Source organism: Choloepus didactylus, chromosome 12 (assembly GCF_015220235.1).
Source record: "Choloepus didactylus isolate mChoDid1 chromosome 12, mChoDid1.pri, whole genome shotgun sequence".
NCBI classification, from domain to species: Eukaryota; Metazoa; Chordata; class Mammalia; order Pilosa; family Megalonychidae; genus Choloepus; species Choloepus didactylus.
Genome location: NC_051318.1, coordinates 89,634,929 through 89,661,639, shown reverse-complemented (window position 1 = coordinate 89,661,639; position 26,711 = coordinate 89,634,929). Strand labels below are relative to the sequence as shown.

General features: G+C 43.0%; 1 protein-coding gene across 3 annotated transcripts in view; it reads left to right on the top strand.

The window, feature by feature from the left end:
• Nucleotides 1–26,711, top strand: part of ENOX1 (ecto-NOX disulfide-thiol exchanger 1) — a 314,387-nt gene that overhangs the window by 166,342 nt on the left and 121,334 nt on the right. For all 3 annotated transcript variants that reach the window (XM_037799840.1, XM_037799841.1, XM_037799842.1), the window contains 2 exons: nucleotides 7,158–7,370; nucleotides 23,728–23,834. In XM_037799840.1, the coding sequence (XP_037655768.1) occupies nucleotides 7,158–7,370; nucleotides 23,728–23,834 (320 nt within the window). The remainder of the gene's footprint in view (nucleotides 1–7,157; nucleotides 7,371–23,727; nucleotides 23,835–26,711) is intronic.

Sequence of the window (26,711 nt, the reverse complement as noted above, 5' to 3'; positions counted from 1 at the left end):
GCTTGACAATTTCAACCCCAGCACAGAGTTTGGAATATAAACAGCATTTAATTGCTTAGGAAATTGGCTGCCTCCGAGAGGAAATCGACTCCATGCTCCTCAAAGTAGTGCAAAGCCAGACAGGAGGAGCCAAGGAAACTGTTGCCTGAAGATGATTTCATTGATGTGGGGATATAAAATGTAGTCAAGAGCTAAGGTACAGAAGCCTGTGTCACAAAGGAAATGGAAATGCAATCTGAAAATGCCTAATTGGATTTGATTTTTTTTTTCTTCCCCTGAGAAACTTTGCTATCTTGGGTTTCTGACAGACGTTTTTATATCATTTTATATCGTTCTTGTTTATTCTTGGCCTTTTTTTTTTTGAAGGTCGGCTTTATCCAGCAAAATCTGTATATGCCAAGTCATTTTTATGATCCTCAAAGCCCTCCCCGTCTTTCTCTATGTGAAGACGGTGCACATAGTAGGTGCTCAGTAAATTCCTTTTCTATCTTCCTTAGCTATTAGGATCCATGGGCAATGAGCCTGACCATGGGTTTAGGGTAGTGAGGTTCAGCCAGCCATTATTTCAATCACTCAGCATGTATTGAGTGAGCTCTACCTTATGCTAGCCACTCAAGAGTAAGAAAACAGCATACAAGACCCTGCCTCATAGAGTTTATGTATCTCGAGTGATAGAGGCCATTACAAAGTCCTTCCCAGTGTTATAACTGATCTATAACTAATATATCATATTGATGTTATAATAATGGGAAGTATAAGGTGATATCACAAACAGGCACCCAGTATAGCTGGGCAGTGGTGGGGTGAGACGGGGATCTCCAGGAACCAGGCAACCCCACCCAGCAGCCGCTTAGCCTCTGAAACCAGAGGAAACACTGAGTTTCCAAATTGTGTGGTATCTGAGGCCTAGAGTCACCCGAAGTCTGATATGTTAATACAAATTCTGAAAAGGAAAATTAGCAGACTCCCTGCTGGTTAAATAGACATCGTTCTGAGACGATTCAGCTTAATGGATACTGACTGGGAAGTAACTGCTGGTGGACCCAAAGTTTATAGCGCAGCTTTGAGGAAGAGAGAAGGCACTCGATAGCGGCATAATTACACTTTATTGGAAACAGTGGCGCCAGGCAGATGAGATAATGAATTTCTGTGTGTCTATACAGACCGTCCACCCCTGGAGGAACCCTCTGTTTGGACTGTGGAAGGACAAAGATTGATTAGACAGCGAGGAAGGATTATATCGTAAATCACTGGAGATTTCTCTTGGCAAGAGCTTTTAAAAGTTTTGTGTACTCTCTCTCTCTGCCTTTGGAAAGCTTCACATCCTCTTTCATTGTCTGATGAAATGAAGAGTTTCTCTCTGCATCAGGTGAAATTCTGACAGTGCTTTTCGAGCAGGACCCTTAGGATTTCCCGTCATGTTCTCGAGAATTCAGTCCTCCTAGGACCGGTGCTCTTAATTTCCAGAAGATTAGGCTCTGATTTGCATACAGAATGGCCCAGTGTCCACCCGCCAGAAGGAGGAGGGTAGATGAAGGGGCGCCGGCCTTTTGCTGACAGGGTTGTCAATATTTATGTTCCCAGGGACGTAAAAATCAATAGTGCTAAGAACCAAGTGGAGGTTCCATTAGCTAAAGCCAGGCTTCCTTCTCGGGGCGACGGAAACGTGAAGCACAGTAAGCTTGTTTGAGGATCAGCTCCTCAGGCCCTATTGGAGGTCCTATATGGAGGTGGGAGAGGTCATTTTGTCTAGAAACAGTTTGCTTAACCGCAAGGCAGGAATAACCAGCACATTTTCATTGTGAAGCCTTAATTTTCTCATATTTACAGGAACTTAATTGCATGTGCACATGTGTGCATGTGTGTCCGTGTCCCCATTTCTTTGGAAAGAAAAGTGTGTGAAGTGTCTTTCTTCATTTTTCTTATTCTAGGGACATTTGGTTCAAACATGGAGTTTCCCCACCTATTGTTTCTTTAGAGACCAGCTGTAAATAAGGGCCCAGCTCACCTAATTTCTCCATATTCAGTGCTGTTGGCTGGCTTTTATCCCACCTTTTATCCTGAAATTCAGGGCTGCATCTCCTTCTGCACCCAAAGGGGGCAAGAAACAGACTTACCCATGTGGTTCCTTTTGCTCATCATTATCTAGCTGTCAATTTGGTTACAGCTCCTCAAGAACCCCCTGCTGAGCCCTAGGCTGTGTGTCCCACTCTGGGGTCCTTGAGGAGACCCTGCCTTTGAGGGGCTTGTGGTCCAGTTGCTGTTAAAGAAAACTATGTTGGTGAGATCACGACTGTCTTAGGAATGTATGAACGTGTGCCACAGACTTTATTTAACTCAGGAATCAGTGAGGGAACCAGTATGACATTAAAACTGGTTCAGAGGAGAACTTGCCTTATAGAGATTTATATTCCCTACTGGATAAAATTCATTTGCATTGTAAGGGCAAGGAATTATATGCACCATTATCAGTCTTTCTTAATTTACGTTCTGTCCCCACAAATTTGTAAAAATAGCCTGGTCAAAAACAAGCAAAGGTACACACCCCTAAAGAATCCGAAAATTCCCAGGGATGGTTGGGGAGGGGGTCTCCACTAATCAGTGACCACTAACCATTAAAAGGGTCTGCAGCAATCTCCATGCACTTTTTCAGGTCGTCAACTTTTTTTTTTTTTTCCTGAGACATTTAAGCAGCTCTTTTTTCTTTAGGGTTCGGGAAGTTGGGAACAGGGACTCCTAAGAATCACATCAAAATCCTTTAGATGTTCTCCACTATCTCAGCTGCTGCTTTCCATTTCAGGCTTTTGTGAACTCCACTTAGATTTGCCCCCAACCCGTTTACCTGGCTTTCCTGGAGTCATTTATCCCAGTGTTTCTCAAACCCTAATGTGTACATAAATTACCTAGAATTAAAATGCACATTCAAAGTCAGGAGGTCTGGGTGAGGCTGAGCCTGCAGTTTTAAAAAGACTTCAAATGATGCTCTTGCTTGTGGACTTTGAGCAGTAAAGGTTTATTACATATGCAGTTTTTTCAGAATGCCTACTATGTTCCAGGTGTTGAATAAACATGCAAGAGCGAGAGAGGGAGGGAGGTTGACAAAGTCTGATGTAACCAGAAACAAAATGAGAAGACCATGAATTTATGTGGTGACATTGAGGGGTGATAGAGAATCATTACAGTATTATTTATTCCTCACAAACCTAAGTAAATGGTATCACCTTTCCGGAATGGAAAGTGCTTTCAAAAATATTGTTTGAGTTATTTGGCAAGGTGGATAGAGTCTTGTTGCAGAAGTCTCTGCTTTTGTGTGATGACTTTTCATCACTCTGAACTTCCTTCCCCAATGATAGTAACCTCAGAGGCCTAAAGAATAAAAGGACCCGCCCACTTAGGTGCCGTGAGAACATCTATCTCCGGAAGACCATGGATTGGTGGAAATACTGTTCACCCTGAAATTAAAATGTTCATTATCAACCATGTTGTTTCCCAACTTTTAACCTTAGAGTTTGTCGCCATCTAGCATGGATCCCTGCCCATCTATTAGAAATAGAGTGTAATAAAATATAGATAAACTACAAGGGAAAAACTGAAAGAGCGAGCAGCAGGCTGAAATGTGTTTGAGAAATTTTATTTTCACGTTGGGTTCTTCAGCAACTGGAGACAAATCCATAAACCAACAATTACTTTACAGCGTGATCAATGCTTTAGTAGCAGTAGATGTGGAGACTATCAGAAGCACCCAGCAAAAGGGACACGTAATTTAGCCTAGGGTTGCAGAAAAGCTTCCTTTAGGAAAGGACACTTCCCCTGGATGTTGAAGGAAGAAAAACAGCTGGGTGGCCTAGAGGTGTGAGGGTGCCCAGGAAGAGGGCATATGAAGAGCAGGTTGGTGTGGCTGTGGTGCCAGACAAAGGAGGATGACAAAGGAATGGAGGAGGGATCGAAGGGGAGAATGCAAACCAGGCAGGGAGACTGGCTCACCAAGAACTGGAGTAACCCAGGCCAGACTTTGCAAGGACCCTGTTTAGAAAACACTGGACAATTTTCACTGAGCGTATGGTGCATCTTCACTCCCGTCTTTAATATGGAAAAAGCACATCTGCAACCATTCAAGTTTCTAAATGGTACCCGAGTTCAGAGTTAACGCCCAAACATGTTCATGGGAAGTATTTGGAATTTGTCTAAGTGGTTCTTTGATGTGATTCTTATGAGCAGCATTCATTTCTTTCCACATGAATAGCTTTAATGCGGCTGCAATCTAAATCCTGTTTAAATTAGTTGATAGGGCTTTCTGGTTTTCTCAGCGATCTTTCCACTGAATACGAAATTGAATATACAGAGTTGGGTATTGAGAATGACCACTCCCAGTGCGCTCACATAGCCACCCAGAGAGAGTTACTTGCTTAGTCCTAATTAATATAAATTGAAGTCACTTCTTACAGGCAGCATATATTGACTAGAGTTACTAATCATGCCTTAACTAATGTTTTTCTAATTTAATTTGAATGTCGGTGCATCAATCATGCATGGGCCTGCCAATTTCAGAAAGTTCAGAAATGAAGATGAAATTGGGAGTTTTCGAAACCATATGCATCTTTTAAGCTAATGGAATTCTGCCTACTCAAATGTGTTAAAATGTTAGGAAAATCTCTTGCCTGAATTACTTTTGAAATAGTATGTTTTCAGTTGTTTAATCTTCAGGAATGAGGTTTCCTCCTCCTGAAAACTATCAGTTAGCCATAATCTGCCCATGAACTTATACTCTAAGTCCAGATGTGAAGAACAAGAAAATTTGATTTTCAGATCATTTGAACAAACACGTATTTTTCAAATTTAAGTCCGTTCTTCCTGACAGTAAGTTAGTGTATTTATGAACTGAGTGACCACAATCGAGAGAAGAAAAAACTATCAGGTTGCAAAGGTAAGGAAAGACGGACAATGCTTTTCTCTCTCCTTGTAAGCTCAATAACACGAATGTTGAGATTTTTCTTTCTCTGTGTTATGTAGAGATGAAAGTCATGGCAAAGGGGAAACATGGTACAGGAAGTCAGTGTTCCCTTTTTTTCACTGTTATTTTTTTAAGAGGAAAAAAAAGATTTTTTATAAGCATTAAGTTTATTTCTGCTGTCTGTTCAGAGGTCCATTCTCCTAACACATATTGGCAAGGAGAGAGGCAGTGCTTGTGAGGGAGGCAAAATTTATTCCGGCTCTAACGGTCGCAGTGGGCCTCTCACAAACATAATGCTAAATTATGAGCTTCTCCATGGCTGAACGTAATGTTAAGTTGTATGATGGATTTTATCTTACACAAGCCGCTCCGGTCCATGAAACGAGATAAGAAACCACTACGGCTGGAGTTCACTGAGGGCTGAACTCAGACTGAAATTCTGGAGTTAACAAAATCGTCTGAGCCAGCGGTGATGCTGAGCTCGTGTGTGTTCTGTGCCTGTAGGTTGGGATTTTTAAGGAAGCTTGAGTGTCTGGTTTGCAGGGTGCCCTGTGGGCAACCCTGAGCTGGCTGGCTGGCTGCTCTGGGTAAAGTGTGAGGGTGGAGAGGACACGTTTGCACAGAAAGCAGCTTGGATCCCCAAGCCCAGGCTGTCACTGCTGCAGCGTGGGTCGCAGCTGCTTCTGTCCCGGGAAAGGCAGCCCACGCCCCACGTGGCTTTCAGTTAGGCAAGGGGCTGCCTTCCCTCGATGCACACAGCTCCCGGGCAAGCAGCAGGCACCAAGGGTGCTACACCCTGTTCTGGAGGGAGGCCTTTGGGAGAAAGGGCACTAAGAATAGTCATACAGCACTTTACAAAATTTACAGAGCACTCTACACATGGAAGGTTGTGTATAATGTGTAAAACAGTAATAACAGTGGTTGATGAGAAGACATCCGGTGAGTAAAATAAAATAAAATTCCTTCACCAAACATGAATCATGCTCTGTCTATCCATCTAGGGTGAATATATGTAAATGCACACACATGTTAAAAAAATGCATAAGGACGTCTCTTTTGTACCTTCATTGGAGGGACAGTACCTGGCACCTGGTAGGCACACAATGTTTGTCGAATGAGTAAGAATCTGCATCTTCCCGTCGAATGTTGCTCCAGACTTTTGGAATTCAGAGTCTACCTATTTTACTTGAAGAAAATGTAGGATTTTTTTAAAATCCTTTTTTTTCTAGGGGTAGAAAAAATAATTGAAAGGCTTCTCCCCTCAATATGGGAGATATTGGAAAATATGCAGCAAGCCTTTGGCAATAGGATCAATGAACGTTGTAATAACCAATGTGCAACTTCCAATTCTAATTAACTTAATCACCCCCGAACTTGCTTTCTCTCCACTTCCAGGGTATGTAACCCAAGTCTGTTCCAGTAGCCATTCCCAGATGGGCAAGTCTATTTGTTTTCTTTGAAATAAACTTTCTTACTTTTTTACAGACGGCTCCCTGTTCCACACCCCAGCCCACACTGCTCCCACCCCCAAACAAACCTCATATGTGGTTCAAATGGGTTTTCTAATAGCCTCCAAAGCAAACACTGACCACCCCAGGAAGCATGCCCTCTTTTGTTGAAAACAAAGAAATATCCTGTTTTTCAGCCTAATCAAATATGTTACATTAAACCTAAAATGAAATTAGTTTTGAACTGCCATAGAACAAGCATTGACTTACTCCTACTCTCTGCCTTGGGAACAATATCTTGCATTACAACCAGCTTGAAAGCAATTTAATCTGTTGTCCTCACTTTGATGCCAACTGAGCTGATTCTGTAAGTCAGAAAAACAAATGGTATCACTGTATAACGTTTCTGATAAATGAATGGAGAAATGAAGTGGGAGCCAAATAGGTTAATAAATTTTTCTAGCCAATCTTGAGGAAGCAACATCAGGGTTTAGGGGAAAGAGGAGGCTGTTGGTAGCAAGTTGGTAGATGAGAGGGTGAGTCACCCTTTGTTTCTTGGATGGTCCCAGGATACCATGGAGTTGGATGAGAGGGAAGACATTCAGAGATGGGATAGTCAGTCTCAGGCATACTCCTTTGTCAAGTTCGGAAAATGTATCCCTTAGTGCGGACCACACTCGGCCTCTCGAAAGGAAACCAGAGTCAAGTCCCTCTTCTTGCCTCGGCGTGATTTGTGCCTTGTGGTTTTACATTTCCAGACGATAGCAAGTTTTCAGATGCCATCACGGTGCTCCTCTCCTGGATTGAGCGAGGGGAAGTAAACCGGCGTTCTGCCAACCAGTTCTACTCCATGGTCCAGTCGGCCAACAGCCACGTCCGCCGGCTGATGAACGAGAAGGCCACCCACGAGCAGGAGATGGAGGAGGCCAAGGAGAGCTTCAAAAACGCCTTAACCGGGATCCTCACTCAATGTAAGTAAAATTTCGGGGGCCATCTCTTCTGTTGTGATTTTGGCCTTTTCTTTTCTATTCATTGTACTTTGTTTTATTTTATTCAATTTTGGGGGTAAGTAGTTCGATGATTTCCCATTTTACTCCATACTGAATGGCAAACCTCATAACCTATTTCATGTTCTGTGGCAAACTTGGAGGAACAAGGACCCTGCCCCGAGAGCTTGCTTCTCCCAGGTGAGCAACGTTTCTGTAGCTTTTCCTCAGAACACCATGCCTGGCCGCTGGGGCAGGGCAGCTGGGTGGACCTGTGCCCGCTGGAGCCCCCGCAGGCTGTAGCACCCCTGCCAGTCCACCCAAACACGCACATCCTCCCAGTGCTGGCAGTGGGCAGCAGGGCCTGATCCCACTGTCCTTGAGCTCCATTTAGGAGGAAGGTGCCATCAGAAAAAAAAACTCTTCCCCCTTAGGATCCTTTATTTGAGGTGAGCTTTGGCTACAAATGTGGAAAATGGGGAGGAGAGATTTTTCTGCATTACTATACTCTGTTCTTTCCTCATTTGGAAAGGCAAATTGCCTTAACTACTTCATGCCAGTGATTTTTCTTGTCCAGATCTTAAATGATGAAGGGGTGTAAATGGGTCTTTCTCATAGAAGAATAGTCAGGGTAATTACCCAGGGCTCTATTCAAAAAAAAAGGGCATATGTATATTTTTTATGGACGCTATATCTGTGTCTGCAGCTCACATCACAACAGTATAATTCATCAAAGTTGCCAGTGCCCTCTGGTTTTGTAAAACCCCCTGAATGACACTGTGACAATGACCTGCTCCACTCCCTGCCAGGTGCAGCGTCCTAGGCAGAATGGTGACATATGCGATTTACATATTCGTTCTGAGAATAAGTGGTATTTCCAAGGATGCAATGTGTCAAAATGCCTGTCACTGCTTTTCATCCATGTAGAATGCCCGAGAGAATGTATCTGCTAAGATGGCATGAAAGAGAGGCATAGAAAACCAGGATCTTAAATGTAAAAAAAAAAAAAAAGAAATGTGTTGTCTGGCTTTGTGGTCAAAAGACAGTTTTTGCAGTAGTTTAGGGTGTCATTTGAGAAATTTCCAGACATAAACTCTGATAAGTGACCAAATATCCAGTGTGAGAGCTATTCAAGATGCCCATCTCTATGGAAATGGTACAGGAACCAGAAAGCCAGAGCAGTTGATTTTCAAAAACAGAAAAACAGACCACCTTGCCTAGATTTTCCAGTTTTGAGGACCAGTCTTTTATCCAACTGTGCATGTCTGAAAATTCTAAAGTTAGGGTTACTAGGGATGGGATAAAGAAAACTAATATTGACACTACCTTTTAAAGAATGGTTTAGTGGGTAGAGGTGGATTGGTAGGTGGAGAGAGGGCAAGACAGCACGATTCTAATAACACAGTTCCTGCAAAAGAAAAACAGTTGCATGCTTTTAAATGCCTTCTCATCACGTGTAGTTTAGAGTGCCACTGGCAGAAGACTCTACCCTGGCTCTAATAGTAAAGGTAGACAGTAGCCACGGGTTAGAATAGGGTGGGTTTAGTTTTCTTCGGCAATATCTATTGCAAGAGCTACCTATTAAAACGAGGCCCTTATGATGTGGCTGGGAGAACACAACATGCCTTTCTGACACTCCACGGGTTTGAGCGGGTCCAGGTTCGAAACCACCAAGAGAGAGATTAAGAGCGGTAGCATGTGGGAGTCAAAATATCAGCTTTTTACTACCAGTAAAAGCCGAATGAGGTTTAGAGGTGCAGCCAGGATGGGCTGCCTTATGCTGACGCAGCAGTGAAAACCAGAGCCCCCTGGCCGTGGGTCCTGCCCCTGTGCAGTCATCACAGGAAACTGCAGACCAGGATGCATGTTCTCTGCAGCAGGCTGGCTCCCAGGATGGGGAGACTTGCTCCCCTGAGAAAGAAGGGAGGGAGGGGAGATGCAGGACCAGGAGCTTTGGGGGGAAATCCCATCTTATAGAAACCACGGGAGCAGAGAGTGCCACAGTAGATACTCCTTTAGCCCCTAAAATTTAAAATGTCAAAAATGGAATTCTTACTGTTAATTTTCAAACCTGTTCCTCTTCTGGTTTTTCCTAACCACTTTAATACATTCTCAGGCCAAAATCCTGTAAGTAATCCCCTACCACCAACGCCCACATCAAGGCCTTCAGTAAGTCCCTTTGTTTCTATGGTCAAAAATATATCCCCCATTGGCCTACTTTATTTTAACTGCCACCACTCAAGTCCTGGCCACCTGAGTTACCGAATAGTCTGGTGTATCAGTTAGGTAGTGTGTTATGCTGTAAATAACAGAAAACACCACCAAACTGTGTCTTAAACAAATGGAGTTTTTCCTCTTCATCACAGTAAAATGAAGAGATGAATGGTTCAGTGTTTTGAGGCTGTCACAGCTGAGGTTTCTATGAGGCTATTTGCTTTTCCTGGTTGTCTAAGATGGCTGTTGGTCCTCCTGCCATCACAGTTTTTTCCCCAGGTTGGAATAATATAAAAAAGAGAGGAAGAAACAAGGAGGAGAAGGAGATGTACCTTTATAGCAAGAAAGCAAAATTTGCCCAAAACTCTCCCAGTAGACTTTCATTTATGTCTCACTAGGTGGAATTATTGCATATAGACATGCCTAGCTAGAAGGAAACTTGGAAATATAATTTTTTGACTAGGTCCATTTATATCCAGAATAAAATATGAGTTTATGTTTTAGCTTCCTAGGCTTTTCAAGCAAATACCATGAAATGGGTCAGGTTAAGCAATGGGAATTTATTAGCTTATGGTTTTAAGGCCAAAAGAAATTCCAAATCATAGCATCAAGGCAATGCTTTCTCCCAGAAAACTGGCATTCTGGGGCTGGCTGCTGGCAATTCTTGGTCCTTAGCTTATCACATGGCAATGTACATGGTGGCCTCTCCAGACCTCTGTGTTCTCATTCATCTCAGTTTCTTCCTTCCTGTGGCTTTCTCTCTCTCTGAGTTTCACTCTCCTTATAAAGGATTCCAGTATTAGAATTAAAACCCATCCTGATTGAGGTGATCCACAGTGCTTCACTGAAGTAACCTCATCAAAAAGTCCTGCTCACAATGGGTTCACACCCACAGGAATGGATTAAATTTAAGAACATGTTTTTCTGGGGTACATACAGCTTCAAACCACCATGCATAGGACCCCCCACCCCTGCCACTTTTATTCCAGTTCAATCTATTTTTCACACGTTGTCCAGATTAATCTTATCCAAATGTAAATCAGATCATGCTTTCCCTCGACCTAAATCCCTTGAGTAGTACTTCCCATGCTGTAGCCAGCAAAGCTCCCACACCTGCTTCTTCCACCCTGTCTTTCCCTCATTCTGTGTCGTCCCCATTGGCCTCTTTCCTGCTGACTCCATCCATATGTCTTTCCACCTCAAAGCCCTTACGTGTTCTGTTCCCTCTGCCTGGAACCCTCTCCATCTCCTCTTGGCATGCTTGAAGTCTTTCCATCCTTCAGATCTTGGCTGCAAAGTTGCCCCAACCGCCCCCAAGAGGCATTTTTTATCCACCCTCTCCTAGCAGGTTTGCTGTCACTGTACTGTGCCATATCAGGTTTTTCACAGCACTTGTCAAAATGCATCCTTATTTAATGATTTGTATTTCTTGATTATTTGATTAAATATCACAAAGGACACTCATTAGTACTCAATATGTATCAAGTGTCTGGAATGTAGAAATATGCAACAAATATTTGCTGCATGAGTGAGTGAATGAATGAGATTAAATAGGAAAAAAGGGAACGTGAGACAATGAGTTCAGAAAATGCCGGCAACTTCACAGAGTAGTTTGGCATCGGGGTTAGCCCTGTCTGCAGGTGATAGGTTTCAACTTGCATGTGTGATCAAGCAAATCAGAGAGCTCACTAGCTATGCTTTTACTGAAAATCACTACCCTTTACCAGACCCTTGCTAGCAGGCTAGAGGATATTAGCAGAGTCAACAGAATATTTCATGTTGACTTATCCCCAGTTGCAACTAATAAGACAACCCTGTCTTAACCATCACTGCTCAAGCCTTGAAGTTTGATTTCTGGGAAGTATTTCAGCAGCTTGCAGATATCACAGGGACTGTGCTGTAGGAAGGGCACACATCCCAGCTATGGAGTGTCTGAGGAGCCACGATCACATGTGCCCTTCTTGGCCCAGATCCTTCATGCTGACTCGAAGATGGGAAACACCTTAAATGTGGGCCTGAGTTGGAATTGAGCCTTTGGAGTAGAACCGGAAGATTGCAGATGTCACTGAGCACCCTCAGAATTTTCCATTCTCTTCCATGTGCTTTTACAAAGATGACTATTCCTCAGGTGTGAAGGGGCCCAAATTCTAACATTCATCATGAAAATATTAGCAGTAACCTGGCAGTGGGTAGATATGTGCACACTTCATCATCCTTTGAATTTGAAATACTGTCTTTGCCAGATGTGAGTTTCCTTCTCTCTGATGGAGTTATGTTTGCTTATCTCAATCACATTTTCTGCTTTCCCAGCTCAGTTCAGGGTGTTGGGGTGATTTTGGTATCAGGATTGCGGGGCTGCTTCTGAAACCATAACTGCTGAAGTCCACAGGCTTGGCATACTTGCTACATTTTCCAGAAGCAGCACCAATCATGCCCCCATTTATCTGCATTAATATTCCTGGGAAATACCAGGTTTTAGTTTTCTCACTTAGTAAGGAGACTAGGAGTGTTAAGCACCAAACCTCAGGAAAGGCATCCCAGCTTTCCAGGATGCCTGGATATCTCCCGGTTCATCAGCCATGGCCCCAAGTGCCCCCTCCCATGTAAACAAACCCCACAGTGTCAGTGCAGCCCTCCACAGCATCCCATGCAGCGCCCCCCCCTTTAGAAAGCTAAGCATGTCTGGGAATTGTGCTGAGGCAGCTCAGAAGCAGGGATATTGACGATCTAGCTTATTATAGCAAGTGTGGCACATCTGTGGTCCTAAAGAAAGGGCTCTTCACAACTTTCATGAAAGTGCAGGTGCAATTTGCAAAGCTCAAGTCATGGTAGACGTGTGGGTTCCTGTGTACATGTTGCTGGAAATAGCCAGCTGGTTGAACAGGACAAGGGGGACTTCAGCTGTATTGTATGCACCTGATGCTTTGCTTTCCCGAGTTATCCATCATTTCATATATGAGCAAATAGCAGTTTCTCAAAGAAAAAAAATCAAGAGAATTAATAATAACATGAAGGAAAAGTGGTGACTTTTTGCAAGGTCCACATCAAAGTCCAGCATTGGTGGTGTTTTTGTTCTGCCAACATTTGTAGAAGTCCCTATCATTTTTATAACTCTGGTCTTCACCCCAGGACTAGCTATTAAATCTAATGAAATAGGCATTGTTTTCACCTGAGCCTCAGCTTAGGTTGCCAAAGGGAAGCAACTAAACCCAGCCAAGGGTTTGGGGAGTAGACCATCCATTCACTTCTGTTGGGGATAATTTTTCACTTCTGACCATGGACGTGCCACCATCAAAGATGCTAGAGGAGGACATCAGTTATCCTGGTGTAGCACCTGGGACTTTCCTTTGTATGCCAGCTGGAGAGTCCTCATTTGCTAGATATAGAAGAAGAAGAATTTTTCAGCACAAGTGACTTACTCTTATACAATCTTATCATCCTTGCCTCATTTTTATGTTATTTCTTGACTTACTGTTTGGCAGAAACTTCTCCAAATTTTCTGTCTCAGAGACTTTGGGGTTTTGGTCTTCTTTGCTTCTTAAACATTTATACTGTACAGGAATTCCCCATAGGCCTCCCCACTTTCAGCTTTTCAGTTATGAGCTAGGCTTGTCATTTCAAAGCTCAGACAGGAGGTGTTTATAAAGTTCAGGAAGCATGTGCTGCGGCATTCAATTATTAATATGCATGCCAAGATGATCAATTGTGCATGCCTTGTTACAACGCATACAGATCTAATGAAAATTTAAACACTCCATGATATTCCCATGTTGGCAATCTCCCAACATGCTTCCTGCTAAGAGAAAAGAAAGAGAAAGGAGCTAAGTGGGGAAAAGACACATGGGAGAGCAGAAGGCAATAGAGAAGGGTTTATTAATATTAATTTAAGAGTACGTGCCATAAATATAATGAACATGAATGAAAAGTAGAAGCTGTAGAATGTCAGCTCTAGAAGGAACCTCAGAAACCCATTGATCCAATCGCTCTCATTGTACAGAGGAGAAAACAGACTCAGGGAGCAGACGTTATGGGTCAGGGTCATTAGGCAATTTATGGGCAGATTAGAACCCAAGACTCTTGGCTCCCAGTACAGTTTGCTTTCTGTGGTCATGTGTGTGTGTGTGTGTGTTTTACAAGAAATGATGATGATCAGAGGAGGATATTTTAACTGTTTTACTAAAGGTTGAGTTGAAAGGAAGTGCTAGCATCCATCTGAATGCACATGCTTCTCTCTAGTTAGGAAATGAACTATTTGCCTCTAGCCCTAACCTCTTTCCCTCCTCCATGTATTTGCTTTATGCTACTTCCCTTGTCTGAAAATTTCCCCTTCTGCCTGTGTCAGAATTGAAGCCCATTTTTGATCACACTTCCTTCATGAAACCTTTCCCATCCATTAGAGCTGAAAACTCTTTCCTTTCTCTTACCTTCTTCAGCACCTGTGAATACTGCCTACTTGAACATTTTTGTAGTCTCTATTGTGTATGTATCAAGATTTTTGTTTGCTTTGGTTTTGATTTTGTTTTGCTAGGGGTAAAGCTAGAGTTTGAGCTAAATGGAGACAGAGGCCATTTACTGTTCTCTTTTCCCCCACTCCCAACATGGGTAGTTCTTGTAGGCACGGAGAAGACCTCAGCACAAATGTTAGCCGTTGACCAAATAACACAGATGGGAATGAACGTGGTGTTGGAAATGGAGCTGAAACCTAATAACTGCAGAACGTATTCCAAATGCTGCCTATTGACTAAACTTTGCTTTAACGTGCCATTCGCCTTAAAGTAGAACACACAGATGGGCTTTTGTTGAGAATTTCACAATAGTACAGTACTATTATTCATGCATGTCAACCTGGAGATTGGAAAGGCTGGAACCACCAGCTTTCTCCTTGGCAGTGACATCAACTCATCTTCAGCGAACGGTGAACAGACCTTTGACCGGCTTGAAAAGATCCTGGTTTTAATCCAGCATGACCAGTCGCTAGTCACGTGACTTTAGGAAAGTCATTTGACCTCCCTGAGTCTCAAGTTTTCTCATCCCTACAGTGAAGGAGTTTGACTAGATAAGCCCCTAAGGTCCCTTCCCACTCTAAAAATTCTGCTGTCCTTTGAGGCAGCCCCTGTAACATTTCTGAATATCCGAACATGTCAAGTGTCTGCCAGCACCCAGCCATGGCGTCACAAGCTAATCACAGAGTAGGGGAGTGGCCGTTCCCCCACGCACACACGGTGCATTTGCCTTGCTGTGGAGCTCGTGGCTGCGCTGTGAGTTTTAAGCCACATTTCACCCCTGCAAGTGTGTGCTTGGCACCCTGCAGCTGCTGAAGGCTGGACAGAACGCCAGTGACGGACGGCCGCGTGACTCACTGACAGCTCTCCTCTGTCACGTCCTCATCTGTCTTTTTAACTAAAATCGTAAAAGCCTCAGGCATTTGAGTGAATGATTAAATTCATCTCCAAATATTTATTGGGACCCTATCAAATGCCAGGCCCTGTGCTGAGTATGGGAGTGAAATGTGAGGGTCCCCGATCTCCGTGTGAACTGACATACCCCTTTTTGGCAGATTAGTTTCCTCGCCCACATTTCTTCTGTCTGAAAAGCTCGTTCTGAAATCATTTACTTTTTAGAAGCCTTTCAGCTAAACATTTTTAAAAAAATTTCCACCCAGGGAAATTTGGCTCCTATGTCCCCTGCTGTCGAAAAATAATTTTATGAAGTGTTAAAATGTTTTCCCGCACCTGTGGTAGTCATTTCTATAGTTCAGCCACAGCAGGTAGGAAGGGAAAAAAAATCCCCATATCTGCTTTAGCAGTTCGTCAGGTTTTCTATTTCTCCTCAAAATCATGCTGGATGGCTATCTGTGCCAATGTTTTAAATGCTGGAAACATTATTTCCACCAAAAAAAAAATACCTCTTTGGCTCTTTGGTCTCAGGGAATCAATGTTTAGAGAAAATAATATTTATTAAAAATTTCCAAATCAGGGATGAGCACAGAATTTTATTTTTCACAAGATACCAAGGCAGATAGCAGAGGATGTTGGAAGCCTGCTAGAGCTGAGTAGAACCTTTTTTTGGCATCTGTCTCCTTTCAGGCTCTCAGGAAATATGTACATTGAGCCAAGTAATACCACTATGATAGTAGCATTTTAAAGATTTGTTTTTTTAATGATAGCAAAATGTGACAGACTCAGAGTCTACACTCGGAAACAATAAGGAATTGCAGGAGGCTAGATGTCAAGACTTAACATCATAGATGTTGAGTGTAACAAAGCAATTCAGGAAAGATATAAACTAGGGGAACTAAGGATGAAAAACCCTGCTGCTTTGTTATGAGCTTAGTTCTAGAGCCTAGAAAAGGAGCCATTGCTAACTAAGGGGGTGGGGGCGTCTATGAGGAGACAGTTTCTGAGTTACGTTGGAAAAAATCCACAAAAACTGTGGGCTTTTTTCCCACAAAAGTTTTTTCCACTTACCACAACTTCAAAATGAATCAGAAGAAAAATGAGGTGTCAGTAAAGTTACTTTAAGGTGAAGATGATGCCTTCTTGACTCTGTGCAACTGAAAAAGGAGTCAAAACTATTCTTCAAGCTCTAACGAAAGGAAAATGCACCCAAAAAGAATCATGAAAGAGTAGCCACAGGCAAAGTGGAAAGATTTCTATTTAAGGAGACAAATGGCTTAGGCATATAGTCGTCTTCTGTAGCCAGGTCGGCAAATAATAATCCTAGGGCCAAAACCCACCTGTTTTTGTAAACGAAGTTTTGTTAGAATATGGCCACACCACTCGTTTGCAAATCGTCTTTGGCTGCCCACGCACTGCGAGAACAGAGTACCTAGTTGTATGACACTGCAAAGTCAAGAATATTTACTACCTGTCCCTTTACAGAAATATGTTGCCAACCCCATTCTATGGGATCACAGAGCTAGGAAAGAGATTCGGGATTGTCTAGTCCTTCCTCCTTTGCCTTGGTATCCAAAACAGATAAAGGCTTTCCCCAGGGGACACAGCTGGTTAGTAGCGCAGCTAAGGCTTTACCAACACAGGTTCCCGACTGTCCTGCACGTCTCACCTGCAGCCCCTTAACTGTGTGCATTTGATTCTCAAAAGCATCCTCCCTCAGCTCCGCCTCCTTAAGTTTCCCCTGCCAAGGCTTATTACTCACGGTGAGAAGCAAACAAAAATAAGACAGTGCATTTTAGACTAAAGTGAGAAGGCTGAGGGTACGCACTTAGAGAAGCCACTTCCAGCCTGGTGGACACCAGCCGTGGGAGCCCTTTTTCCAGACACTTCTTTCTTCACCATGGTTCAGCTTCCTCAATAAACTTTTAGAGAGCGGTAAATGCAGCCTCCTGCTCCGTCACAACCTCACATGCTCGGTTTGTGTGCACAGGAAATTGCCTTCAAGTTGCTACCCAGGAATCGTCCAAGACTTTTCTGCCTCCCCTGGGTAAACAGTGTTCTCCCCCCGCACTGCCTCTACACCCGCACACAGCCCCCTCTAGCAGTTCTCATGCTGTTATTCAGTGGGTGTATATGGCCATGTCCCTACGGGGCCACGAGCAGCTCAAGGGCCAACCTCATCTTTGGATCTTTCCATCCCCAGCATGGAGAGTAATGCCTGGAGATAACATTCCCAGTATCCCCAAGACTTGGACCCCAAGTATAATGGATATAAATACATGACTCAAAGTTGCACAGATGTCACTTCTATTCCCACTTTCACCACCTGCTGAATATATAATTGAACAGGTGATGATACTCGTCTACACATCTCAGTTTCTTTATCAGCTAAATGGGAATAATAATAGCACCTGCCTCAGAGGGTTGTTGGGAAAGCTAAGTGAGATAAGGATTCAAATTGGAGGTCCTCAAACTTGAGCGTGCATCCTAATCACACAGATAACTGCAGCTCTGTGAAAATGTTATGAGATTTATTCCAATATTTAAAAATCATTGTTCACCTGATGCCTTCATATTTATTTGGGCACTTTGATCATTTTCTGCCTGCCTGAAATTTGCTAAAAAAAAAAAAAAGAAAAATCCTTTTTCTTTTATCATCGTTTGATCGGCATGTTTTTCTTTATTTCTGCCCTCATCCCATTCCTAAAAGAAGCAAGCTCCTAGCCTCATCTAGCCAGAAAGTTCAGAAATACAACATCAGATTTTAGTGTTTTGGCCCCAGGATTAACAGGGCTGTAGCAGATTCATGGTGTGACTCAGTGGTCCTTTTACCCATCTTAAGATAAAGTCCCAGAGTGCCCTTTCTCCTCCCCAATTTGAAATTCCAGTCCAGGGGCCTCCTTAATGGATGGGTTTGACTGGTATATCTCTGTGTCCTGGCCTTGCCACCAGACTTGCTCAGGGCCCAGAGGTCTGCCTGGGAATCTCCTTCCAGGCTCCCAGGTCACCTGCTGTCCAGCACCTACCACTCCTCCCGCTGACCCTGGCCTGCTCCCGTGGGTGTCTGAGAGCTGGCATCACTTATTGCATTCCATTGCTATACTTGCATTTCCGGCCACAGCTCATCAATTCCAGCATTATATCTAAAGGCTCATACTTTCTTTAGTTTCTTACCCCTGGAAAAAAAAAAAAGAATTCAACCCCAGCTTTTAGTGTTTAAAAACAACAATAACAAGCATGGATGGGGGAGGTCAATTTATTTCATTTGTTATATGCCTTTGAAAATATCTTAGGAGCTATTCATAGAGGATTTCGAAAAATGTTATCTTTTAAAGGGAAAAAAATTCCTCTGAATCCTATGGAGTTAAGGCTTTATCCTGAGCCCAGATAGCATTAAAAACAAAAACTAAGCTTGTGAGATGTGTGTGAGGTGTTTTATTTCAGCAAACCTACGGCCTGTAAGGACTTAATCAGTTTCTTCAGCTATTTGGGACACGGAATGCATTTCAGGCTCCTTCACAGCTTTTTAGCTGGAACGAGGGATGTGAGACATTCAGGGACTCTGAGAAAGAAAGCAGTCAGAAGGATGTGGAAGGAAAAAGGGCTGCGTTTGTGGTCTTCGGAGGAACTTAAGGACTCTCTTTTAATATTTCCAGTGAATTTTTGCCCAGCACGCAAAATCCAGATGACTTAGGCAGCGCAGAAAGCTGAGGTTTTCCCCTCTGTGCCTTACTCTTTCCAAGGCAGCTTGTTTGCAGGTGGTTTATTTCTGGGTAAATGAATGTCCTGCTCTGAGCTTTCCTTCCCTAAGACTCAAGATAGTTTATAAAGGTCTCTTTTTCTCTCAAGGAAGAAATGTGCTCTGTACTCAGCAGATGTCCAAACATTCCAGGATGGGTTATGTGCAAAAAAAAGCTGTTAAGTTACTTAGTTTATGGGTTTGGGGAGATATTTAAGGATATCCATGCACATGCATATATATTTAGGTAGCTGTGTATGTGTCTTTATGTTCTCCACGTACACATACATGTAAGCTAATAAGTATTTCCTAGTAGGGGTCTGTAGCTGTAAAGAGTGGTTAGCCATTTCATCAGGGCTGTGTTTATCCTTCTGCTATGTTCATTTATAGCTGCTGGATAAACTAGGGACTCTTTTAGAACATCTCAGATGGACAGTCAAGCATACTTTTGATTTTAAATCGCCTTACATATTTTTCATGAGCCGCAAATAACCTTAGTTTAGGCAAAACACTTAAAACATAGAACTTGGAGGGGAAAATTTGTAAGTTGTGGGGGACGAAGTTAAATTTTCTGATCGAGAGCTCTTTCTCTTGTTAACGCTTCCAACACTTGTAGGCATATTCTCTTGAATAAGAACATGGCAGTCACAAAACTGAATTTGTCCTTTCCGAGTGAGACAGGATCCTGTGGGGTCTTCACCCTGTAGACCACCAGCAGCGCTGAGGACACCAAGGGGAGTGTTGATCTGAGTCACTTCTACCTGCAGCACAGCTTCTGTGAGCCTCTTGTTTGGACAAAAGCTGATGTCATCTCTCTTTTTTTGCTGCTTATCTCTTTCTCTGAGTTATGAAGATTCCGTTCAGTTGGGTTCTAAGTAATTGTGGTTTTATTATAGTTAGAATAAGTAATATGAATTGTACTAGAGAAGTAGTAAGTGGTAGTGTAATTCACGGATGGAATCTTGGCGTTCCCTGCTGTAGACAATGAATCGGGGAAGGTCTCTAACTTTGACATCAGTGCTGGGGGTCATCCTGATTTATGCTTATAAAAATATGCTGTCTTTGGATCACATTTATTAGGGCATGCTGTCTGAGGTGGTTTTTCCCTAATGATGATGAATTCCTGCTGATTCAAGCAGTCTTTCAGAGTCCTTTTGTGTGCTCAGGAACTTTAATTTGTAAGACAAATGGCTGGTTCAGGGGCAGTCTGTGCAGACATGAGAGAAGTAAATGTGACCCTGTAAATACTCTGCAGGTATTTTTCAAGCACAAACTGAATTACACAGATTATTTTATTTGAGAATATGTGAAAAAAAGTATAAACTTCATAGGAAAAGGAGTATGAAATTAAATCATATTTAATTATGCTTTAACCTATTGAAAAGAGTAAAATTACACGAAAAAGGGAACAGCCCTGAAAAATCTGAATGGTATCTCTTTGAACTCTGACTTCTTTCTGAACCCCCATTCAATATTTCAGCTCCATCTCGATGGCCTGTAGTCATCTCAAACTCAGCATGTCCGAAAGCAAATTCCTTGTCTTCTTTCTCAAACCTCCACTCACAGTCATTCTCTTGATCTATCACAGAATTCCTGAGCTGAGCCATCCTCATCTGTTTCCTGTCAACCAGCCACCACTTTCTATCAACTCTCCGTGTCAGACGACTCCCTGTCCACCCCTCCATTCCACAGCCTCTGCTGACTTCAAGCCTTCGTCATTCCTCCCAAATGAACCCTACCCAGAGGTGCCTTCTTGGGGCTACAGTATAAAGCTCACAGTTCTGGCTTAGCATGCACAGGCCTTCCTGATCTGTTCTCAACCAGCATTAGCCCCCAGCCCCACCTGTTTCTTGGACACAAAATCCTGTGGTGACTCTGTACTGGCCTTCAAATTGGCCCACCCCTGCCTTCTGTGATGGGCAGTTCACCATTTAAGACCTGCCAAAAATGCTGTCTCTTTGTGTGGTGTTTGCTGATTCCACCCACCCAGTTAGTTCCTCTCTCCTCTGTGTCCCAAGGTTGTCATCCATACCTCTCTTTCATAAGATTATTATCTGCTTGCCTTTTTTTTTTCTCCCTAGAGACTGTGACCTCATCAAAGGCAGGGACTATGGCTTAATCTTGTATTTCCAGCAATCAGCCATGTGCCTGGCACTTGGTAGAATCTCAGGCATTTGTTGAATGAACGGATGGATCCACGAATAAATTGAACGAATGCCCTGGGATATAATCAGGCACTTAGCACTCAATAGGGAATATCTGTAATAGCACATGCTTAAGAAGATATGAGATGATCTTTTCTTGCCCTTACACCTTTGCAGTATTAGGACATTGGACACTTTTCTTGTAAGTGCTTTATCTCTTCTATGCTTCTCCATATGCATTATTGGTCTGTCTTACCTCCCACCCCACTCCCACATATATGAACATATGCAGTTTTATCTTTAGTGTATCCCCTTTATTAACAGCCTCCCCTCAGGGCTGGTGTCAGGACAGCACCATCCTGACAGTGGAGTCACCCTCTTCTGAATGATATGAATCAAAGAGCTCTGCTCCTGAAAGCAGAAGGACCTATCTCTCGTTCCTAAACACACGATCACAACCCCTGCCAAATAACCACATCTGATGGTGGCTGTATTTGGCAGCCGACTGCTCTGTGTTGCCTTGCCAGAAGGCGGCTGAGGCTCCAGATCCCAGCCTGTTTGCAGACAAAGCCAGCAGGAAACCCAGGCCTTGTAGCTGGACCATCCTCTCTCCTAGCAGCCATGCTGCAGGGGACCTGAGCAGAGCATCCCCAGACCATGGTCAGTGATGGGCAGCATTTAGAGCAGCTAACAGGAAACTAGACTGGGGGTTTTACTGCTTCCAGGTGAAAGGTCAGGAGGAAGAAGCTGGTGAGAGGGTTATCTAGAGCCAAGTGAGCAGCAAGTCCTCCCATTAAAATTGAGTGGAATGAATTCATCGTGTGACTTGTTATGGTTTAATAAATTAGGAGATTTGGAGTTGGGATTGTCTTGAGGTAGACAACAGTAAACATAAAAGCCTCTATGAAAATTGCCAAGATTGAGAAGTGGTTTGTTCCGGTTTGCTAATGCTGCCAGAATGCAAAATACCAAAGATGGATTGGCTTCTATAAAGGGGGTTTATTTGGTTACAAACTTACAGTCTTAAGGCCATAAAGCATCCAAAGTAAGGCATCAACAATCACTGAAGGATTGCCGATGGTGTCCAGAAAACCTCTGTTACCTGGGAAGGCACGGGGCTGGCATCTGCTTGCTCCCAGGTTGTGTTGCAAAATGGCTTTCTCCAAAATGTCAGTGTCAGCTTCCAACAGCCTTCTTCAAAATGTGTCTCTCAGCTGCAGCTAGCTGTGATCTCCTTCTGTCTGAGCTTTTATAGGGCTCCAGGGAACTAATCAAGGCCCACGCTGAATAAATGGGGCCACACCTCCATGGAAATAATCTAATCAGAGCTATCACCTGCAGTTGGATGGGTCTCATCTCCATGGAAACAACCTACTCCAAAGTTTCCAACTTAATGAACACTAATATGTCTGCCCCCACAAGATTGCATTTAAGAATATGGCTTTTTCTGGGGGACATAATATATACAAACTGGTACATAGATGCTTAGCCTTATAATGTGGTAAGTGAATGGAATCTGCTTTTTCCCTTTGCTCCATCATATGCTTGTGTGAGTATTATGCCTGCTCATTTTGAAAATTGTGGCAACAAGTGTTATTCATCCATGGCAATTATTATATTACTCTTTGGCATTTTTTACACACCAGCAGATTTGGAAAATATTCTGTGTCCTTTTTTTATAATAGAGCCTTGGGAATCACTTAATAAAGATTTATGTTAAATAGGGTGTTAGCATCCATGAAAAAATATTTTAACTGTGCTTCCTAACTAAACATTTAGAAGTTCCAGTTCAGTCATATGGTAGAATTAGTGCAGGACAATGTCCTCATCTCCACACTTACTAGATCAATAACTGTTAAGCAAGATTGAGTCAGCTGTCAGTTAGTCTTACACTAACTAACCCACTATTAAGAGCCCATACTAAGAGCCCATCCCGGTTCTCTGTGTAGCTTTGTTAACAGCCACTCACCATGTATCATTCCAAGAGCACCATGCCTGGAAGCCACAGATGTGCTAAATGAAGTCCAGGTGGTCGAATTAGAACTTCACCTGGGTTAGGAGCCACAGGAAGGGGAGCCTTACGAAAGTGTTGATGGAATAATGTCGTGGTGAACTATGAAGGGTGCCCTGTGCTTCTGAAATGAGATCTGCAGCCCAGTGCTGCTGGCTGGGTGAGCCTTGTCTTCTTAACATGGACGTGATGGCTCCCTTTCCCTGCCTGGAGGGCTGGCTCCAGGGGGTGCAACAGGAGCAGAAAAAGGAGCCGAGGGATTAAAAAAAAAAAAAAAAATGGCCCTTGAAACTGAGGGGAGATATGACACCATCATTCTATTGCCTCAACTTGAATTTTGGACATGGTAGTGTCTTCAGAGGGGTACAATTGAAGTCCTTGCGATGGGGATCAAAAACATAAAAAACTGTATGTTTGGCTCTTTGCATTCAGCCACTCCACCCCTGCTTCACTTCTAAACCCCCAACCCAGGCATCATTTGTCTGTGTATCTATATCTGTATGCCAACACTGGCGCCTGTGGATCTATAGATCTAGGTGTGTAGATATACCAAACCCCATTTTGAAACGAGAGCTAAAGAATGCTCAGAGCAGCGGCCCGTGAACTTTTTCCAGTCCTATTTAGAATTTGTTTTAACCTAAAGTTGTGGAGGCAGACTTGAAGGGAGACTTCCCCAACCTTGCTAACATGTAAGTACGAAAGGCACAGATTGGATGGCTATCGATGATGTTGTTTCTGTTGTGACATCATCCATAGACTCCTCGTGTCTTGGCTTTGCTTCCCTAGAGTGATCACAACATAAATTACTTGTCTTGTTTGACTTCCTTGTTCACCAAAGTTGAGCAGATTGTGGCCGTTTTCAACGCTTCTACCAGACAAAAAGCTTGGGACCATTTCTCGAAAGCTCAGCGCAAGAACATAGACATTTGGCGAAAGCATTCTGAGGTTGGTGATTTTATTATTACTTTTTAACCACCATCACACAGCTGGATTGGCAGAGAATAGTGTGGCCGCCTTCTGCTGATAGGGTTTTTGTTGGAGTGGGCAGTCCTCCCGCCATGGCGCTGTCTCCTTCTGGGCTCCAAATCCAGCTCAGATTTGTTCCTTGTCTAGAAAAGCGGCACACTTCATGCTTAAAGGAGAGAGTGCTTTTCTCCCCTGTAAAGGGAGAAGATGATCTTTCCCATTCATAGGAAAGACTTCAGAAATAAACGGAGATGCTTTGCTTAATAAATCACTTTGCACAAAAGTGTAATCCAACATAGAAAACTAGTTTTGGAATAAATACAGATTTTTTTCTTCCGTGTTCGTGATGATTACAGTTTGCTCTTTGGGCCACAGATGGCAAGGATGTCTTCCCTTCCATGGCTTTTCTTCGTAAGCACTGCCCTGGTCCTTTGTGCTAGCCATTGGGTTATAGCACACCTTGTGCTAGAGTCATTGCCCCAAGGGGAGTGAAGGTTCAGGCTAGCCGAGTGTCTTAGCGTCACTGCCTGTGTGAAGTGTGAGTATCTGTCTCCAAGGAAACAGTGCAGACTTGACCTTCCTTGACATCCAGAAGGACCAAAATGTCTCCTTAGTCACTGGTCATCCAGGTGCTATTTTTTAAATCCCACAGTGTAGTGTACGCTTTGAACCCGTAATATAAAAGTAAGTATACTGTCTTTGCTTCTTTTTTTAATAAGGGAATGCTTTTCATTTGGATGCCTCTCCATCTCTAGCATGTTATTATTAAAGTTCTCTGAATGATATACCCCTCTTTCAAAATCCCAAACTTATAGAAGGTAAGGTGTATTTCCTTAATGATTTTTGGCATACACTTGTAAAAATCACTGCTTTATATGGAGTTTGAGAACCCACTGGGTACTGTGGTATCAATCATTTGGGTAGCATTTTAAGTGCCTATTAACTAATGCTAAATTACAGTTGAAAACCAATGGCACTCAATGTAACATCCACATGAATACCAAATGAATTCTTTATTGTCACTGTTACTATCGTGAATACCGAATGACTTCACAATAATGGGACACTTAAAATGCTAGTGTAATTTATTGTTAAGAAGGACTTTTTTTTTTTTTTTAATTTTGTTCACAAACGCCTAAGAAGGTGGTTGGGGACTGATACAGTTCTGTTCCTGCTCAGGATTATGAGTAAGGAGGAGGTGAGATTTCTCTCTAATTTTTTAGGAGCCAGAAAAAAACGAAGGGCGCTTGTCTGATGCTCCCTGCTACACCCTGACCTAAGACCCAAATCAAGGTCACTTTTCAGGAGGAAAAAAAAAAAAAAAGATTGCTCATTTACGATGAAATATACAAATCAGGGTTATGAAAGCACAAATCAGAATCTCTAAACTATGATTCAGATTTGGGAATGATTTATGCATTATTTTTCTTTCTTTTACCTGCACGTACAAGCCAGACATGATGAAAAGAAATGTTAAGAGAAAGGCAGATGGCATCATGCTCCATAAACCTGAGCATAAAAATGCTGCCTCTCGCACGTGAGTGTGAGCAGCCATTAAGTGCTCACCTAAGTCAGGCCTCCTGTCATATCTGCGCCCGCTGCCCATTTGCCCATAGACCCACCTCCCCAGTGCCATCCTCTCCACGGCTGATCCGGACACGCTAAGGCGGCTGACATCCCTCCAGGAATCCTGCTTGCTTTGCTCAGTATGGGAGATAAGCTGGATGACACGCAGTCCTGAAATGTGCCCTGTCCAGGTTCCATGCCTCCCCAGCCCCTCACCCCCTCTTTTGATATACCCCAGGAAATAGAATTCTAAATTACCTTTGATTTTCTTTCCTCCACGTTGCTTAATTGATTAAATACCAGTTGGTAACTTAACATTGTGGATGATTTCTCAGTTGCGTAGAAGCTTGATAATTGGCTGATTTTTCTACATTCCCGTGGACAGCATCCATTAATTATCTGCAACACCTTTACAGATTTATTAGAGTGTACCAGTGATTTACTGCTGAACCAGAGGCACCCTGTGAAAACACCCTCAGCACTTTTTTCCCCAATTTTTTTCCTTTCTGTCACTCTTCCCCGCAAGAGCAGCCAGCATATGACAGTTTGTCGTTAATTGTAGGGACTAAGCATCAGGCCCTTTCAGCCTCATTTATTCTTTCCACCTGACTTTTCCTTGTTTCAACCATTTTCAGTACTCAGGGAATTGGGCTTTCCAACAGTAGAAAAATTAGCGGTCCACAACCTAAAAATGTCCACACTAATCACGAGCAGCATCCATCTCCAGGGCCTGGTGGTGTTAGTTAAGATGGAATTGGCACCCCTTTCTCCTGGGTGATGTGGTCAGAGGAGAAGGCTCTGTCCCCACGGTCACTCCAGACTGCCCTGTGTCCCTCCTTCCCCGTCCTCTGCAACAGCGACCCCCAGGCTGCAGAGTTGACAGTGCAAATACAGGTAGCATTAGATAGTTTCCTTTCCATTATGCGGCAGCCTAAAATCTGTGAGCTGGGGAGAGGAGAGAATTGAGAGAACATTCGGTACAAGGTAATATATGCACACCCAGCAAACAGGCACTGCAAGTATGTTTAAAAGTCATGCTACTAATAAATGAGGTACTGTGTATCATTTTATTTTTACCCCTGGGTCAGTTTATTTCAAAATGAAATTATTTTAACTATTTGTCTTTTATTTGGAGACATAATTTGAACGAAGGAAAACAAAGACTACTACATCCCTTTCCCTGTTTTAAGTCATTTTGAGAAAAGTGCATGTAGGAGAAGAGAGAGAATAAGCACTCACAACATAGTATACGGTGGACACCAAATAACAATATTATTTAACATACAATAG